Source organism: Meleagris gallopavo, chromosome 6 (assembly GCF_905368555.1).
Source record: "Meleagris gallopavo chromosome 6, MGAL_WU_HG_1.1, whole genome shotgun sequence".
NCBI classification, from domain to species: Eukaryota; Metazoa; Chordata; class Aves; order Galliformes; family Phasianidae; genus Meleagris; species Meleagris gallopavo.
This window is the reverse complement of record NC_139409.1, coordinates 27,352,405-27,372,531: the sequence shown is the minus strand read 5'-3', so window position 1 is coordinate 27,372,531 and position 20,127 is coordinate 27,352,405. Positions and strand designations below refer to the sequence as shown.

At 33.4% G+C, this 20,127-nt stretch overlaps 1 protein-coding gene across 3 annotated transcripts in view; it reads left to right on the top strand.

The window, feature by feature from the left end:
- DGKB (diacylglycerol kinase beta) overlaps positions 1-20,127 on the top strand; it is a 339,795-nt gene that overhangs the window by 72,836 nt on the left and 246,832 nt on the right. For all 3 annotated transcript variants that reach the window (XM_085226116.1, XM_085226115.1, XM_010712729.4), the window contains exons 4-9: positions 3,771-3,924; positions 6,523-6,558; positions 7,613-7,753; positions 12,110-12,159; positions 13,116-13,190; positions 13,719-13,838. In XM_085226116.1, coding sequence (XP_085082242.1) covers positions 3,771-3,924; positions 6,523-6,558; positions 7,613-7,753; positions 12,110-12,159; positions 13,116-13,190; positions 13,719-13,838 — 576 coding nt within the window. The remainder of the gene's footprint in view (positions 1-3,770; positions 3,925-6,522; positions 6,559-7,612; positions 7,754-12,109; positions 12,160-13,115; positions 13,191-13,718; positions 13,839-20,127) is intronic.

Sequence of the window (20,127 nt, the reverse complement as noted above, 5' to 3'; positions counted from 1 at the left end):
TCCGTGCACACTCTCATTCTCTTATTTGGGAAGCATCATGGAAAATGCTTTCCAAAATGCTAAAACCTTCTTTCAGAGGTTCATTTGAATTCAGCTGGAGCTTCTGGAAGCCAAGCAACTGTTGAGAATTAAGCAATTAGCATGCATACTTAAGAAAACAACTTCCATGATTATATCTTATATATTTTCCTGATATTATTGATAGGAACTAGTTAGAATAATGCTTATGAATTCTAAAAAATCAATAAATTATTTTCAAATCGTAATAAAATATATAAAATCTTTTTTTTTTCTTTCCCCTCACTTTTTGGTTCCCAAAGAATTGTGTGGTCCCTTTGGTGCAGAGAAAGTATGCTAGCAATTAGAGAAAGACTATTTATTTACTGAGGTATCTTCGTAGTTTTGAACAGTAGAATTTCACAAGGAAAAAATAAAACTAACATATGACTGCAGAAAAGGAAAATGTTCATAATATTGTGTGTTGTTCCTCTTTTCTGTGAAAGTTAATTTACATTAGGTGAGTTTCAGCATGTTTTCATATCTTTAAGTGTTCTGTTCCAATTGAAATATAGTCAGTACTAAAAATGAGTGACAATAGTACACCTGTAACATGAGTCTTACACGGTGGTCCTCTCAGGACTTCTTTTAAGACATTAATCTCTTTTTTTTTTCTTTTCTGCTGTTATATAAAGGTTGTGTATATTACAGTGAGAGAGATGATAGTCAAAACATTGACAATATCTGTAGGTGAGCCTTCCTTGAAAAATCTCCTTTTTTGTGAACTAGATGGATAGTCTAACTACTACTAGCCCTGCTAGTCTAGCTCAGTTTTGCTCTGTACTCTGGAGACATTTACGAAAACAAATCTTCAAATGTGACTGTGGTACCTGTTAGTTCCTATTAGGATAATTTGCTCTGAGTTACACAGGTCTTGTTACTCAGCTACGGAGTTTTAGAAACAAGGATTTTGTCTTTTTTATATAGACAAGAACCTTATTGCAGGAATCTGTTCATAGGCCTTCTTAAGGCAGGACTGTTACACATTCATTTGGTACAGCTTGTGTTTTTTCATCTCTATTTTGGACAGTTATCAACATTTCTGATCTGTGTTTAATTCACTTACCATCTCCTAGCTGAACTTGCAGCTTCATTTGAGAACTTTCGGGTGTATGACATCTGATTTGTTTTATGAATCCTGCTGTTTCCATGGGGGGAAGAGTATGAGAGAGCAGAGGATAAAGAACTTTCAGTTGAATAAATCTAACTCTGAAACAGCTTTTTAGAACAACCACTCTCTTTTCTCCTTTGCTAGGCACCATAATCAGTGGCAGTCAGTGTGTCAAATATATCAAGTAGACATGACAACCAAGTGATAGTATCTGTTGTCTTCCATGGCCAGAAAACATGTTTGGAATACTTGCTTTGGAGGACACAAGGATCATAAGGAGGACATAAGGTCTGAACATCTTTAGAAAATAATGAAAAGTTTGAATTTCATTCAGAAAGAGAGTAGAAGGAAGAAAGAAGCACAACAATTTAACCTTATTTTTTTAGCTCATATCTCTACCCAGGCACAGTTCTAAGCATATAAATAGAAAAATGTGGCATAAGGGATTTAGTTATTGCTGATATTGGCTAATATTAATGAGACAGCAGTTTAGAAATCTGTATCTATATCTATATAAGATATATAATCTTAAGGAATATTTTAGCAGACACATATACAAACAAGGAAAATAATAATGATAGTAAAGCTTTATGTAGTGCAGAGATATCTTGTATGTCCATAGATAAACTAATTGGATTGTAATTTGTTTTTGTCTTTTTCACTTGGTTATTCTTCTTTATATGTAATGTAATGAAAGAGCTAACAAATGCATCATTGGTGAACAACACAAAGTAATTTCAGGTTGTTGAAGTCAATTGGTTTAGTGATTGGTGTATTTGTTATGCTTGCAGATTTAAAAAAAAAAAACAAAAAAAAACCATTTATATCATGTAAGCTAATGACCTTGGTTGCTAATTTATATCCTTTTGCTACTGTGTTTTCATTGTTCGTAAACATTGAAGTGACTATCAGGGACTTTATTATTGAGGATAAAAACTTAGAGCATTACTGAAACAGTATGTGATTTACCAAGTTAGAAGGTAGTGACTGAAACTCTGTGATGATAAGGTACTCTGTATCCAAGATTGACTATTTCCATTTTGAGTCTCCTGTAGGCATTTTTTTGTTTTGTCTTCTGCTGTTAATGTGTTCAGTAGGTGAGAGCTCTGTTGGTTTCACTTAGTTTCTTTGCCAAATTAGGTGTTCTATATTAGAAGGTCAGCTCATTTGCCAAGTTTGCATTTCTAATAAAGATTTGCACAAGATCAAATTTTGCAATCTGTGTTGTTAGTTTCTAGTAAGGAGAGTGATATGCATCTAAAACATTACCCTGAGGCAGCTAATGCCTCAGTGGGAAACACCTTATTTCATATAGGAATAAAACTTCTTTGTCTCATATTAAAAAAAAAAGGGGGGGAGGGAGGGGGAAGACGGAGTAGAGGAGGGAGGGAGAGAAATCACTACTCGAAAGCTTTGAAATAATTTTTACAATGACTTTAATATAATACACACTGTGACTCAGATTCTGAAGTCACAGAGATACTGTGAAAAATCTAGTTTCCGTTTTCCTTTTCCTGGCCTGATTTCAAGTCTTGCTAGTCTTTTCTTTCCTAAGGCTGTATTGACTGTACTGAACATAAGGTGTTGAACTAGACTTCAACAGACAAGAGCAGAATTTTCCTCAAGCATGGGGAGTTTTCAACAAGTTGATTTTGTGGAATTGTAGGCCTTTCTCTTTTAACTATTCAAAGATGAAAAGTTACTGAAGTTACTTTCTGATCTAAAATGAAAGACAGCGACATTTTATATTTTATCAATTAATGAGTGATAAGCCGTTTTCTTAAATTCACGTGTAATTGAGTAGCATCATTAATATGTATGCAACTGTGTCACAGTTATTTCAGAGATAACAGTGAAACTGTCTTAAGATCTCTTATGCATTTCCCACCTGTTTAGAAGTTTTGTATTAAAAAAGATAAAATGGGATCGTAATGGTTTACATTCATGTTACTGCTTAAAACAGATAATACTACCTTACCAGGTAGAAATCAGTAAGGAATCATTTTGCTGCCAAAAGCAAAACCAAATTAAACTAAATGAAAAATGTTTCAATTTGACAACCTCCCTAACAACCCATAGTGTTATGAAGTTTCAGCACTAATTTTACTGTTAGAGCTGATCTGTTCCTCTTTGACAAATATCAGCAAACTGTTTTGCCACCTGGAAAAGACAGGTGGCCTTCAATTGCCTGAATTTGGAATCCAGAAATCCCCTGCTTGTTGTCTGTATAACTGTATAGCTTGTGAGAAAAGCTAAAAGTTAGTATGTACATCCCCTATGAGTTCTATAACCACCTTTAGTTGTTAAACTACATTGTAATCAAGAAGCTAGTCAGGATTGCACTTAAGGATCTTTATAGAAATGCTCTGAATTTACTACAGACTGCCTTTTCTTGTATTCAAGGCAATTGAACAAATACAGTCGGTTTCCAAAGTGACAATTAAATAATCAGTCACTTCTGGACTAAGTACGTAGACTGTATCTTCAGGAATCAATATTTTTGAGGATAGTCTAAAATATTTGCTAACAGAATATTTTCTGATTCATAGTTTGAAAGTGTTTAAAAAGGAAGCAATTCCTATTATATTTTTTTCTCCTCTAGACAATTGATTTAGAGGGATTCAAGCTGTTCATGAAGACTTTTCTGGAGGCAGAGCTACCTGATGATTTCATTGAGCATCTTTTTACATCATTTAGCAACAAAATCTCTCACTGCAGCCCATTAATAAAAAACAAACCCCCGCTCCTTTCTGGAGGTAAGTAATACAATCAAAGTAATATAAGAATTGAAAGTTGCATTCCCCTGCCACTTACTTTAATAAGTGATAAATATGTAGAATTCTGAACTACGTGTACTTCTTTTTTGTTCTGATATTTATGAAATTGGATAACCTTAGTCAGGCATGAGCAAGGAATATTGTGAAGATAAATGGATATTTAATAGTTTCATCTTTTTAATTCACAGCAGTGTTGCAGCTAGGCATCAAAGTAGATTATATTTGTTCCATTAATGCTAATCAAATTGCTATGCCTACATGGTCTTGCTGGCTACAATAAACACTTAAAAACCTTCAAAGCCTCATGCAGGAGGCTTCTGCTGTGCTTCGCAGTTTCTCTACCCAATTAGTGCTGCTTCTCTTAATTAGTTATGATGCTGCTCTTAGTAATCTTAAATACTTACAGTTACTGATATTTTAAATGTCCTCTAACAGTTAGCAGTAGTTCTTTTATCCAGTGTAAAAACTATGTCTTTAATGCAGTAAAATTTTAATGCTACATTAAACATTTTTGTGTAACATGATCCTAAGTGCAGATGATAACATGTTGAAATACTTCCAGGCAAAATATTGTTTACAACTTTCAACTTAGAAAACTATATAAAACTTTTCATTAATTCTTGGAGAATAGATTTAACATGATTATCCTAACTTGAAATCTTTGATTTGGCACAGTACTAATTTGGGAACTCTGTCAAAATTAAGTAGCTAAAAGTAGAAGCTAGGCTAGTTTAAAGAAATAAATTTCATATACTGAACAGCTGGGATAATCAAGCATTTAGAACATTTTACCAAATGGTTTGATGGATTCTTAATTGCTGGAATTCTTCATATTAAGAGTAGGTGTCTTCAAATTGCAACTTATGCAGAAACTGTGAATTTGATAGAAATGCTACTAGCTAAAATGCTAGCTAACATGCAGGTATGAAGCTCTATAGATTTCTGTAGATGCCTTAGTGTACAGTATTAATTGTACACTTTCAGGTATCATCCACTGAATCCGGCCTCATTTTTGGTTTTGGCACATGCCATTCTCAATTAATTATGTTAAATGAATGGATTTCAATTTTTTTTTTAGCTTCCAGTAACTGTTATTTCCACTTCTTGCTTTATGTTTATTTTTTGACTATCTCTCTCTCTCTCTCTTTCTGTATATAAAATTGTCGTAGCATGCAGTTAGACTTTTTTTTTTTTTTTCTGCTAGCAAAATTTGCTTGCCTCATTGATGGTATGACTCCTCTTTTCATTGAAATTGAATACTTGAGGTATCTTTATTCCTTCTAGTCAGAAATGCCTGGAAGCATCTTTGAAAAATATCAGCTTTATAGACATTACATTTCCAGCATCCTGGACTTGCTATCTAGACTGGTTCCACATACAGGGAAGTAGGCTTAATAAATAATAGTGTACTCAGTTGTGTGGAGTATCCAAAACCTATTGCTAAGTACAAACTATTGCTAAGTACAGCTCTGATAGTGACTTGCTCACAGAAGTGAGCAAGTCATTTTGGGCAATTTTTCATTACTTTACTTTGTGATAGCATCTCTAAGCATATCGAAATATATTGTGAAAGCTGTTTATTATGTCACATATTTTCAGCACTGCATATTTTTTTTTCTGCTATGCATATGGATTCTGTTGCCTATAATGTATCCACCACACAATTTCTATTGTCATTGCTTTTAATTTTTCCTGGAAGTTTTCATTCTAAAGTGAGAATCAGCAGCAATAAACACATATCATACCAGCCACCATTTTAACACTTTTGCCTGATAATAACAATTTCACCTTTTATTATTCTGATATTGAGTTTATTTTGACACTTTTTACATAGAGATGATAGTGGCTGTTTGTAAGTCACTGTCAGATTTATCGCTGAATTCTGCCTAGTATAGGCTGTCCTCAGCCTTGCTTTTGTTGTAATTCTCTCTGATACTTTTCATTCTTAGTAGCAGTTTAAAAAACAAGAGGAAAAAAAGTGAATTCTACTGTTAAAACTGTATTCTAGGTTTCTTACAATGGCTTTTAACTCCTAAACTTTTTCTCCCTCACACATTTTTTCTATTTAGTAGTTCATTTTCATCTTCAATTTAGTAGTTTTCCATATGTATATAGTGTAATGTCAGAAGGACTGGTTGATAAATTGTTATATCCAAAGCATATTTAGAGAAAGAGTGCAGTTCATCTCATACAAGAATTATCATTATTTGTGCCTAAGAATATGCTTTCTATAAAGACAATTTGATTGCTTGAGATTTAAACTAGATTTTATTTTTTTATAATTTGAAGCATTCAAAGTGACAAAGTAGGTATTTGTACATGGTCATGTGCAAATGAAAATTACAGAAAGTTTCATTTTAGGATATCTAGCAGTCTTTAAATGTTAACAGTGGTGAAAAAACCCCAATCATATTGAGAAAGAAATCTGTCAGATATATTTGACATTCTTCTGGAAATTGAGAAGGAACGCAAGAGCTACTGAATATCACAAGCGGGGTTCATAAGTCTCTCTACGTGCCCATTTTTCACTTGGTTTATTTCAGTCCACTCATGTCTGTTTATAAATTGTATTTTCAGTTAAAGTGTCTGAAGAGAGATGGAAACAGATGCCAGGTAAGCATCAGCACTGTAAGTCAGTATGGCATCTACCTTGCTTCCACTTCTCATTATGATTTGACTTGTACCTTGCAGCTGATCATAATCTAAAACTTTATCTTAAAGCTTATTTATCATTTTCATTTTTCGGTGGAATGTGAGTCTATGCATTTTTAAGATGAGTAGGTCTCAGATTTATAATTACTTTTATTTTGTGCATAGGATTCATGTACACTGTTTGTGTAAACTGTGTGATTAAAGATAGCATCTTAGTAACATTTTATACTATCTTAATTTTAATTTTACTTACTGACATGCAAGCTCCACTAGTAGAATATAGTTCTATTAAATATATTTTTTCATTTAAATATTTACACTTAGTGTATATCTGCCTGAAAACATGAACTTCATTCAAATTTTATTTTTTGTGTACCTGTTTGCTCTTATTTAATCATGACGTTTGAGTAATTATGATAGTTACTTAAATTCTATGTATATTTTCATAATATTCTGTAGAGAGATTTTCCACATTTTAAATAGATGTTGCTGTGACACACTACTAGCTCTGTTTTGGAGAAGATTATAGATTTGAGTGTTTTCAGAGTTTTCTTTGTCACTAAAACATCTTTAAATATTATATGTGTAAACAATCTGTAAATAGAAAAAACTTTTACAAGCACTGAGAAATGAATACAGAGTTGGGCAGGGATTACTTTGATGCTTAATTTAACATGTATGTACTATGTAATAAAAATATTCACCAAAATCATTTTACAGTAAAATGATATCAGGTCAACTTAAATGAAAAAGCAGGAATACTATTCCCATACTTGATTTATTTTTATTATAGCTTGCTTTACCTGTGCAGTATCTCATTCTCATTTTAATTCTACATTTTTTTGGATAAACTATGTATATATCAATTGTTCAAAATTTCACAGCTTGATTTAAATTAAGATATCATGTGTAATTCAAATTGAAAAATGCTGCATGCATGTACGTAAAAGCTCTGGATTGTATTCTCTGCTTATATCCTATAGTAAGAGTAACAAAGGATGTATTTTATTTCCAGGTCTGAGACTTAACAAAGGTACCTCTACATCCCGACCTCCTACACCTGCCAACTTGAATTTACCAGATGCGATCCAGCTGAAAGACATTGTTTGTTATTTATCACTGTTAGAAAGAGGAAGACCTGAAGACAAGCTAGAATGTATGTTGTTTATGTGTTGTTGGTTTTTTCTCTTTTTTTTAAAAAAAAACATGAGCTTACTTCTATGTATACATTTGTTTTCAAGGAAAACTAATGAAAAATTATATCAAAAGCAAATGAAATACACTGTGGATGCTATGCAATGTAAATACAGAAGTGATTAATAATCTGTAGAAAATGAACTAATTCAGACAAAGAATTTGGGCTTTGGGATCTCTTGTGAATTCAACAAAGTAAAACGTGATCTAAGTCTATACTGCTGTTGGTAGTGCAATGAACTTTTGATTCTGGGAGTTAGGATTAATTTTGTTTTTGAATTAGGGGCCTCATTCATTAAAGCCAAAAACCTCTATCTAATAAAAAACAAAAGCAAGCAAATAAAGAAAACAAAACAAAAAAACCACACACACACAAAAAAAAGAGAAACAAAACAACGTGATCTGCAAATCAGAGAAAAAAGAAAAAAAAAGTATATTTCTCCTTTATGGAGTTTTAGAAGTTAATTTTTTAGACAGGTAAACAATCAAATTTCTTCTGGAGACCAGGTATATTTTAATATACAAAACTATCAAAATTGTATGGCTTCAATGCTGTATGGAAAACAAATGTATATATATAGAGAGTTGGAGAAACAAATTCATTACAAGGTTACCTGAACACATGTTTTTGAAGAACTCTGATGTTTTGTTTACCTATACTTAAGTTACAGTTATAATTTTGTACTGTAAATTTACTGATAGATATTGTAGGGAGTCAGCCCTAAATTTGATAATAATAATTTAGTATTATGTTATTAAAATATGAGGCTAAATTTGTTTATGTGCATTTCAAACACAAGCAAATGGAGCTAGGATTCTAGGACTGAATTCAGCTAACAATGTGGTAACTGTTTCACCGTATAGCAATTCATGCAAACCATATTGGAGCTGTTAGGAGCTCTATGCACTGAGCATGAAAGAAAGAGCAAGTGCCTCCCCTGGTGTCAGAAACCAGTACAATGAAAAAGGGACGGAGATGAAAGAATGGGATTATTCTAACGTAGAGAATATTTCACAGATTTTTCCCAGGCAGGAACTGTATAGACAAAAGGCTATTTATGATTTACGAGCTAAAGCCTGGTCTAATAAATGTATTGTGTTTATATATTAAATATATTCAAGGTTATATGGATTTATTACATGAATTAAGGGTATGGTTATTGCATAGATTGATATGCTACTCTGTCACTTTTTAGTGTATAAAGTTTATACTACATCATACCGTTAGTATGTAGATTTCCCTAATGATTATATCTGAATCCTCCTTATGAATGATTGGTATAATTTAACCCTTTGTCTGAAATAATTGTATAATAGTAGGTTCTGTGGCTGCAGAGTAGAGTGAGAATTAGTTGCATGGGAGGGAAAAAAAAAAAAATATTCCAGAGTTGCCAATATTAATACTAATCTCACATCTGTAATTTTCTGTTGATAAAAGATTGAGAGACTCTGAGTTTTAGCAGAGTGTTTGGAAACTAGATTCTAAACAAGCAGAACATGGAAGCGATGGTCTCAAGTAAAACCTGATATAAACTGAAGGACTTTTAAGGATAAAATGCACCGAAAGGATTTTATTCATTTATACTTTGAGTCTATATGATCAGCAGGTTTTCATAGATTTGCAAATATTTTAGCAGACGTATAGCTTCTTTAACCTATTAGCATTGTATTCCTGGAAGTCTTCAGCACAATGAAACTCACATGTTTAAAACACTCAGCATATCTGTTCTCAAATCATGTATGGACTAAATATATCCCAAACTGTCATAGAATGGATGCATTGGAAAAATTCAAGTTCTCTTTTTAAGGATATACTACATATATATGTAATGTTTAAAAATAATGGTACATCTATGATGTTAAGTACCCCTGTGCTCTGTGAACTCGATCTGTAGAAATTCTATTCTATTCTCCCACACTGTCATTCTTGTATGTATAAGAAAAGCCTCTTTTAAATATGCAGGGTACTTCTGAGGAAGCGAACAATGGTATCCCATGGCTCAACTTCTCTTCCTTTAGTGACCTCAACGGTGGAAGTCATTTTAGCTGACAATTGTTTGAGTTTTATGAGGGATATGACATCAGGACAGACCATTTCCTTAATTTGTATGTTTTTCTCAGTATGTCAAAGGATGCTGGACACATATCTCCAGTTCCCCAGTTTCTTCTTGAAAGGCCATACCACACAATTTTGGTGCTTCTGGGATGCCATCTTTTATAACTTCCATGCTTAGAAATCCAGAAGTTGCAGGGGAAACTACAGCAGTGCAGCAAGTGATCTAATATTTTCAATTATTTTTTAATACATTTATGCATCGTTTGCAAAAAGTATGTACTCTTGTAATAGATATATGTGTCCAGTCAGTGCTGGCATGTAAAGGAGTGAGAAAGGAATATAAAGAATTAACTCTGTAGTTTTTATTAAGATTTTTGCTCAATTATTTTTATCATTTTGTTGTTGTTTGTTTTTCACTTCGATTGGGTAAATCAGTAAGAACACAAATATTTAGGAGGGTGTGAATGGAAAATGATTGCATACCATGCCAGCTGGGTAATTATTCAATCTAAACAATACACAGATACCCAATACATATATGAGTGCAGGCTTTGTTTACTACAGAAGTGGAACAGTTATAATTGTACTAATGTCTATTTTCAAATGACAAATTTGAAGTACTGATTGGTGTTAAAGGAAAAAATAATATACAAGTTGGAAACACTGCTTCTCTGGAAAGAGGAATGCACAGGGAGATGCTAAACACCTGTTGCTTTTGTGATAATTGTAGAACATTTCAACTGTTGTACTGCAATAGCGGTGGAGGAGGATAGAGAACCAAATGACTTTAATGCTTAATGATTCAGTGATTCTCTATGGAAACTGAATGCTTAATGCTATTTCTGCCATATATTATTAGCTGTCTTGCACTGAGCACAGCTCAGCAGCTCTGGCAGAAGTGTATTAGTAGGGATGTTACAATTTCTGATGGCTTTAATACTAACTGTTATATTCCACAGAAGCAACATAATTCACAGGCTAAGAAACATATTTGTGTAGGTTTTTTAGACTGTAATTAATGGACTTTTGTAACTTGCAACAAAGTACTAGAGTAAAAATCTTCAATCTTATATTACAGTTCTTAAGAGTAGTGTGAAATCACGTTGGCTAGTATTGATGATGTGGTGGAAAGTTTAGTGATCAACTTGGGAAGCAGATAGGGGATGAAAGGATACAATTCAAGCCATGTACCTGTGAAGCATGTTTTGCTCCAAGTCAAAAGTAATCAAATTCTTTTCAAACTTTACTCTAATCACTCCCTTCTATTGTTGCCTGAAAAAGATAACTTTTTCTTGCAGAATTTACTGGACTGTGAGAGCATTTTCATATGGATCTATTGTGTGGTACTGTTCACTGCTGACCAGGCCATACATTACTTTTTTTCCAAGCCATCTAATAAGTTGATTACTGCTTGGGTTTTGCTATGAATTGAGGCATAACAGTTTCCTGCAACCACCTGTAGATAAGCCCTCTTCTTACTTCTTTGAAAATAGATTTCTACTAAAGGTTGAAGCTTCTTCCTGCTTTGCAGTTTTTTGATATACACAACTGGCTGAAGAAGCTGCTTTGAAATATTTTCGTAATAGTGGATATGCCCACTCTTGTGGCTGGGGGCAGGTAGTGATAGAAACTTGAAAGTATGTATTTCTTCTGGATATCACCAAAATGCAATGATTCTTGTCTAGGCAGATCTTCAGCATATTGGCAAGACTGTTTTAATTTAGTTTGGTACAGGCAGGATTCGTGCTAGTAGCCTGCGAGTAATGTTTTTTGTTGGATTCTCCTGATTTGGTATAAAATCTTCTATTTCACTTAGTGTAGATCAGAAAGCATTTTTAAAGCAATAGTAATAGTTGCAGTCAAGAGAGTGGAATAGCATTGTAACTTAAGTGTGCTTATGAATATTTGGTTGACGAACTGCATGTTTTCCTGTGTGTGATGTCATGTCTGAGAGTCTTTTGGTGGTACCTCCCTGACAGAGCAGATCAGACCATCTCTGGGAAAAACCAGGAATACATTCATAAACCCAGGTTGGTTCTGGAGGGATTGTGTGGAAAAAAGGTGCAATTATGTCTCACTGGAGGCAATGTCGTAGGAGATTCAGTGAGAGAACCTCATGCAAAATCTTCCGTGGATCTGCAGTTAGTATAAACATGCTAATGCTTGTCTTTTGAAACTCGACTTGTCTTTTATTTTTTTTTAATTAAAGAATGTTGTTACTATATTTTCTAATTGTGTTTTCTTCTTTTTGTCTCCTTCTAGTTATGTTTCGTTTATATGATACAGATGGAAATGGATACCTGGATAGTTCGGTAACTTTAAATATTTTGTTGATTTAAGACTGTGTCCTAATATAAAAGCTATATAAAACAATGTGAATCTTGGATTAATAGAACCATTGTAAATTATAGTCAATAGAAAGTTGCCTGTTTTGAAAGCAAATTTTGAGTATTTCTTCCATTAAGCTGCTGTTTCTTCAACCATAAACATTTTCAAATGCTGACAGTGCTAATGTGGAGTCTTTTTTTATTTTCTTCTTATTTTTAATCATATTACTATACAGGATGCATTAATATGGCTCCTAAAACTATAATATGTCTCTTGGAGATGTATATGAAAGCAAAATTAGCAAAGATTTCATTACAAGGGGAAGGCATTCTATACCTGAGTTTCAGATGTTCTGACCATCTGCGTTGTGTACAAATGTCCAGCACTTTGGAAAAACAAGTCACATATAGCAGTATACAGTATATCACTTTTAACTCCTTTTGAGATTTAAGTGAAAAGGTCATGTGTCTCCATAATGCTTACTTAATTTAGCCTGCAGGTTTTACCTACAGTTGATTGTCATAGTTATAGGAATATTTTTTTTTTTTTAGTCTTTCTTTCATGTCAAAAATAGATTTTTCCTAATTAAGGAAGCATGCCAACTAGGAGCCCCCAGTTCCTTCTTCTCACACAGAAAACAATTTTGTTTTTTTTTTGTGAAGGTAAATGCATCTATGTAAAATATTTGCTTTTAAAAAATGTAATAATTTTCTTGTCCTGCTCAGTGGATCTCTGATTTATTTTCAGTTTCATATGGTGAAAAGTTAATTAAAAAAAAAAAGACTGTTTATCAGCTAGTGATTAGAAGTGAAGTTTTTTTTCTGTATGTTTCAGTGCTGATAGTCACTGAATGCTGTAGGTTTGAATTAGGAATTGCTTGCTGTAGAATTTATAATTTTAATATTGCATTAAATATGATAACTCTTTCTTTCATCTGTAGGAGCTGGAAAATATCATTGCACAAATGATGCATGTGGCAGAGTACCTTGAATGGGATATTACTGAACTGAGCCCAGTAAGCATCACCAGTTTTTGTGGTTATAGAGGCAATTTTTATTTGTTTTGTGGTTCTTCATGCCAATGTAAGATTCTAGATATTAGCAGGATAGAAATAATAATAGTCTGTGCTTCACTATGGCACTGTAAATTAACACTTTTTTCAAATCTTTTCCTGATTATTTCTGATATGTAAAGCATTCTTTGGTAAATTTGAATGCTTTTCTTCAGTGCTTATAGTAATTAATACGTATAATGCAGCTGATGTAATCCTGAAAATGTCTTAAAATTGATTGTCTCTTGCTTATACATAGTAAGTACACAATGGGCACTTTTGTTTGGGATATTTAGGTGCTAATTGTTAATATTAGATTCTATTAAAATGTAAATATAAATATTGCATTTCATTTTCTGAATTGGCAGGACTTGTACAGGTACCATATAGATTTTGTGGGATTTTTTTGCACATAGATGAGAGATCATAGATCCTAAATGTCTGGTTATGTTAGAGTATGGAATTCATTAGTCTTTTCATTAAACTGCGTAGATTCTTCATGAAATGATGGAAGAAATTGACTATGATCATGATGGCACTGTTTCTCTAGAAGAGTGGATCCAAGGAGGAATGACAACAATCCCACTCTTGGTCCTTCTTGGATTAGAGAATGTAAGTATTAACATCAGAGTGTCAAGTTTCTGCTTGCATATCAGCATGGTCCTCAAGTCTTTTTTCTCTATAATCTTTATAATGAATGACTTTACTTGTCTTTACTATATCTGAATGATGTATAAAAAACACAAGTGTACCTTCAAAGTCAGAGCTACATTTGAGTGTCTGAAACAACATCAGCATTGAAGCTGAAAGCTATGAAAAGCTCATTAGTTTATTCTATTGACAGTATATAATGAATTGCTAGCTGCAGAAGCATCTTGTAAGAATGTTTTATTACCCATGCATATTTTACAGCTGTCTTGGAGTGGTGTCTTGGCAGTTCCATATGTGCTGTGTAGCTTAACCACAGTGGATTATGGGACAGTCTAGTCTGTAAGGGACTTTAGAGATAATTTGGCCAGCATCATATTGAAAGCAAGCGTCAGATTATTTTATCCACTGACTTTTCAAATCCAGTCTTGAACAATTCCAGTGAGATGGGCTCAATTCTGTGGGTAGCTGCTCCCAAAGTTTAATTGTTCTCAAGGGAAAAAGATTTCTTTTTCACATCAAGATGGAATTTCTTCTGCAGTGATTCTTGCCTGCTAACTCTTATCCTATCATAATACATCAGTGTGAATATATTCTTCCATCTTTTTAACTAGCTTAATAAACTGTACTAAGAAACAGTATCAGAGTGAACACTTAGACCAAAGGATGTAGTATAATGAAAGAGGAGCTTAGGCTCTATACATTTACAACATCACATTAAAGATGAGGCAAATATAATACAATCAATAATTTATACCTGTTTAACACAGCTGTTTTAGCTCTGGCATGTTGCCAGTGCCACCTGCTGTTCTGTATTTTTGCTCATTTTGAGCACGTGTATCTTAGCATATGTTTCAAATGTTTTTTTTTATTTGATATAAAACATTTTCTTTTCTGAGTTCTTTTCCAGATACTAATGTCAAACTATACATAACATTTACCTTTCTTCTTTCAGTGCTATGTCCTGAACTAAATCTAGGCTGTGGTCACTCCGTAATATCTTATTTTCCCAAAAAATAGTCAGATTTTCCATATAAAAGACAGCTGTGCATTTAGCATAAGACATACAATTCTTGCAAAATAATAATAGTCAAACATTTAGCTCTTACTAATCAACTTACCACAGAAATACTGACGAAAACTTACAGTTTATTTGGATCACTGTATGTACTATTTTCCTAATTCAAGGTATATGGTGCTCAGTGGAAAAAAATGTACTACTTTCCTGTCATCAAAATCTATGTTGGATTTTATTCCTTTATTTCCACATATTTACCCTAAGCACAGGGTAGCAAATTCTCTGTAGAAAATTACTATAGGAGATAACTGGTGGTCATTTTCAATACGTATTTCTCATTTGCAACAGAAGTTGCAGCTTTTCTGGGAGCATTTTGCAGTGTTTGCACTTCTTTCTTTCTCAATTTAAAACTACTTAATTCTGTGGTAAATTAATGTAAGTCTTTTTGTAGAGGATAATTTTCATGTTAAATCAAAAGCCATGTTATTAGAAGGAAGCTATGTAAATGTACGTTATTAGACAATTTGTCCTTTTGAGTATTTTTCCTAGTTATTAGGCAATAACTAGTCATTTTACTGAGGAAATACTAAAAATACATAAACAGTGATCAAAATTCTGTAACCTGCTGTCACTGTGGGTCAACATTACTCCATAAGTTGAAGAAACTGAAATGCAAATGGGTGAAGTCAATGCAAAAAAAAAAAAAAGGACTTTTATTTGGGATCGTTTTATTAGTTGAACATCAGTTAAAAAAAAAAAAAAAAGGAAGAATAGGATAGGATAACAATTGTTTTTTTCCATATATTTTACTTTAATGTGGATTGAAAGACTGTTCTCTGCCAGTGGTTCTGCAGTTGGTAGTTAGCAATAAACTGCAAGTTCGCAGGCACTGGTGTGTGAAAGTTTTTAGTTTTTAGTTTTGGCAGAGTATTTGGAGAGTATTTTATTCCCTCCTCAGTAACCACTAGATGTCACCGTTGCACTATAGTTGGTAATCTATAGCTGGGTGGAAAGCTGGTGGAAGGCTGCCGTAAGGTAAAATTCAGCAACAGGAAATGCTTCATAACTATCATAAATTGTCATCAATAATCTGAAAACAGGTTTCTGTGTCTTTCTTTTAAAATATTCTACCTACTTCATCTCCTCTCCTGAAGTAAATGTACTCTGAGCATTTATAAAATAAAGAAACAAATCTCCGTGTGGCATAAGGATTTCTGTAGAAGTGTGATGATGCTTCAATTAAAACAGGAGGCAATGCTCGTATAGTTTTTCTTTGGATCGTCAAGCAGCAAATGTTTTGATATTATAGTCAAAGAATTTAAAGATAACTTTTGAATAGAATACTTGAGTGTGTGGGAAACACAGCTTTTTATACTGTTTATTACATTATTGATGATTTACTTTTTGAGCTCTGAGTATACGAAATTGGAATGAAATTGGCGAATTGAGAACATTTTCGAGTATGGTGTTGGATCTGTTGCACAATAGGAGACTCTCAGGCTGAGCACTGAAATGGTTAATACTCAGGAAGTTTGGTAAACTTATATTCCTTTCGTTCAGAGAGGAATAGGGAGATCTGCCTGCCTGTATAAGAATTTGTAGCTTACCTACACTCTGACTGCTAACTCTCCAGTTAGAAGTAGCTTTGCCCTAAGCGATCATGAGAGCTATTTTAGCAATATCATTGCATGTCGTTGCCGGCAGAGGGAGTTATGTTAACGCTTTGTGAGACTTCATATCCGGAGCTGAAAAAAAAAAAAAAAAAGTTTGCATACCGTTTTTTTTTAACTGTGCCGTCTACTTCTATGCTACGCTCACTCCTACTGCTTTGTAGGAGGTTTGAAAGTTCCTTTCCTTTTGCCTATAGGTTGTTAAAAGTCCAGGAGAAACCAGGAGAAATCTTTGTGAGTGTAAAATAAATAGCGTTTCATAAGGAGATACAAATCTAACGTTACTTGAAATAAAATTACTGCAGCATTTCTAGTGACTACTAATTCAGAAACAGAGAAACATGGTGGTGTGACTAATGATGAGGCTTTTCTCAAGAAATGAATTTACCCTCCTGTGCTTCCTTTTCTGTTCCCTGATGTCATTTCCTGATGTACATCTTAATACCTGATACATCTTAATACCATTTCTCTGCGATCAGAATATTACACTGGTGAGTTGAAGACTGTGGACAAAAATTTTTATCAGTTTTTTAAATATTTCTTCCTCCCCCTCCCCCCCACCCCAATCACATTTGTGCACTCCTGCCCACCCCACTGACCCCAATGAAATTGTTGGAAGTTAGGAACTCTCCCAAAGGTCATGTCTCTTGAATGAGATTACTCCTTTTCCTGTTGAAACAGACTTCAAACTCTCCCTCTCCAAACTCAAAAGAAAGAAAACAGAATCTGATGTGAATTCTTTGCTGACAATCCAGCAAAGAAATGTAGAACTTAACTGCATTTGTATTTAAATGAGGTGCTGTGTGATTTAATGGACACTTCTCACTTTCCTAGTAACAGAACAGTACTCAAAAATCAGTCATAAAAATGTCTTCAGGTCCTATAAATATTTTTAAAAGGAATAAAAGCAAAATAATAGTAAGCCACAAAAGAATAATTTAGCAGACTCCCTTACATACTTCTCCCTTGATTGCTTGTTACTGAGTCTTATAGGAACAATTGAGCATGCTAGTATTGCAGCCTCTAAGGCTATTTTTGTTGGGAGTGATACTTGCTGGGATAAAAAAAAAAACTTGCAGTTTAGGTGTGTTTTTTTTTTAATCTCAGAATCTGGGTTTTTGTGCCTGAAACCGCAAGATCTCTTTGTCGTCTTTTATTTACAAATATCTAAGAAGCAGTGGTAAATTTATATTTGATCTGACCTGGGATGTATAGCTAAATTCCATGAAAGTTTCTACTGATTCTAAGACTGTTTTTTCTTGGTTGATTTGCTTTTTAAGGTCAGGTCAATCTGACAGTCAAATTTGTAGCAGAAAGGTCAGAAGCATAAGTTAAGAGAGCCATTGTTAACAAAATAAATGTTACTCTTGTCATTATGTGCTGAAGTCTGCATATGGCATATGGAGGCTTCATTTTTAGTGATGTATAATGAAGTGAGGAAGAGATTTTTACTGTACCTGCCCTGCTTTGAGATTTTCTTAATGACTATTTGTTTTTAAACTCTTTCTCAGGATATGGAAGCAAAATTACTGAATGCCAGTAAATGCACCTATGTGTCAGAATTGTGGATTTTATTCATACTTAAAGACTTGCATCGAGAGGGCTTTGTTTCATGTTATGTCTTTTTTTTTTTTTTTTCCTCTGGCAGTGTTTTAAAAAGTTATGTGCATGCATAATCATATGCAGCACTTTATTGCTGATTTTTGGCAGTGCACAAGAGCAAAAATTTAATTTGCTATTTTCCAAAAGTGCATTGTGTTTATGTAATGGATTTGCATCAGTTGCAGTCTGTAACACAGTTAAGTGTTTTAATTGGCAGAACACCCACATCAAGACTTATTTGTTTTTCTGATAAGGAAAATGCCAGCTAAGTTGGTCCATATGTTCTGTTCAAATAAGAAGTGACATATTCACATGCAATAGCCATTCTTTAAAAATAAAATTTAAATTTAAAAAGTAACACAAAACTCATGTGGAAGAGAGACATTTTTATGCATAACCATGAATTATTATTATTTTTCAAAAATAGCAAATATTTTTGTGGACAAAATTCATGAGCGTGTATTTTAAATGCTTGTGGTTTATTACTGTATCTGTTGATGGCCCTAGTGATATATGTTGAAATGAAACTGTACATTGTTTACTTTTTTGGTGTTGTTGTTGTTGTTTTCTCAGAAGAATATACATGATGTTTATTTTCTAGTGAGTAACTTTTCTTTCAGAAGACTCAAACCTTATCTTAACAAACGTGTTGTAGTTTAGCAATAATTTAAAAATATGTTGAATGGTGCAGTAAAATAGAAATCAGAAAAGAAGTTGAAGGACTCCTTTTAATGAAATACATCCTCTTCAGCTGCCAGTCATGGAGGAGCTTGACAGGCTTCTAGGCTCCACAGCTGCAGAATCTATTTCTGTTTCTTCAGGGGAAATTGCAAAACTTCCACATTCTGCCAGCCTGAGAATCCCAGATTAGGCAACCACTCTGATCTTTCTGCAAAAGGGGGACCCTCACATTGCCCAGTGGCCAGAGATGGCATTTGAACTCCTGGTAGGATAGGGGTATAGTAGGGGTATAGTAGGATAAGGGGACTCCACTTGGGCTCTGATCTCAACAAAGTATTGAAGCTGATCTCAGTTCTTTGTGTTTGTAAGTAATTTGTAGAAATTATTCAAAACTGTGTTCTGGCCTGGACCTGCCATTGAACCAAGTATTCCTAATTTCTTGTAGTGCTGATTTTTTTTTCCCCCTTTTTTTTTTTCTTCTTTTTCCCATGAGGAAATTCTTCATTGTTTTTGACTTGTCATTTACAACTAGAATAGAGTGAAACAAAATTTTAAGGACATAACTCATGCAATACAATTGTGCTTATAAACAACAATATTTTAAAATTAAAATTTATGTCCACTTACATTGACAGTGAAAGCCATCATATTATTGAGGAATGTGAGGAACATTACATATACATGACAACAAACATTCTTGTAGCTTAATATGAGAAATTAGAAGCTGGATAAGAACCACATGTTGATCTGTTTTCCTTTAAATATGTGCCAATTTATATTTGTAATGAAATGACCAATAAGACCATGGCATTCAGTAATATGCAAAATCAAACTACTGTAGCTTGTTTCCAGCTGATGGATGTGAACAACTTTTGTTCTACTGGATATTATATTCATTGAAATAATAGATTTAAAGTGAAATGTTATTAGGTTAATCTCATTTTTAATTCAAAACCTCTGATAATTAAAAAAAAAAATCTGACAACGACATTGGCCAATACATTTAGAATTTACAGAATTAATTGTGCCTAATTTGCAATCTGTAAAAATGCACATTGTTTTACTAACCATGTAACAACAATGAGATCCCAGAATGGTTCCATTAAGAAGGAAGGGGGAGAACTCTGCAACTGGAAGCTTAGTTTCATAAACATTTTCTAACATTTGTTAACATTTTAGTTGAATGTAAATCCCACCTGTAAATACTTGCTTTTTGTTTGACTATTGGCAGTAGCCTAGTGTAAATTAGAGCTGGCAGTATGTATTATTGTGATTAGATTAG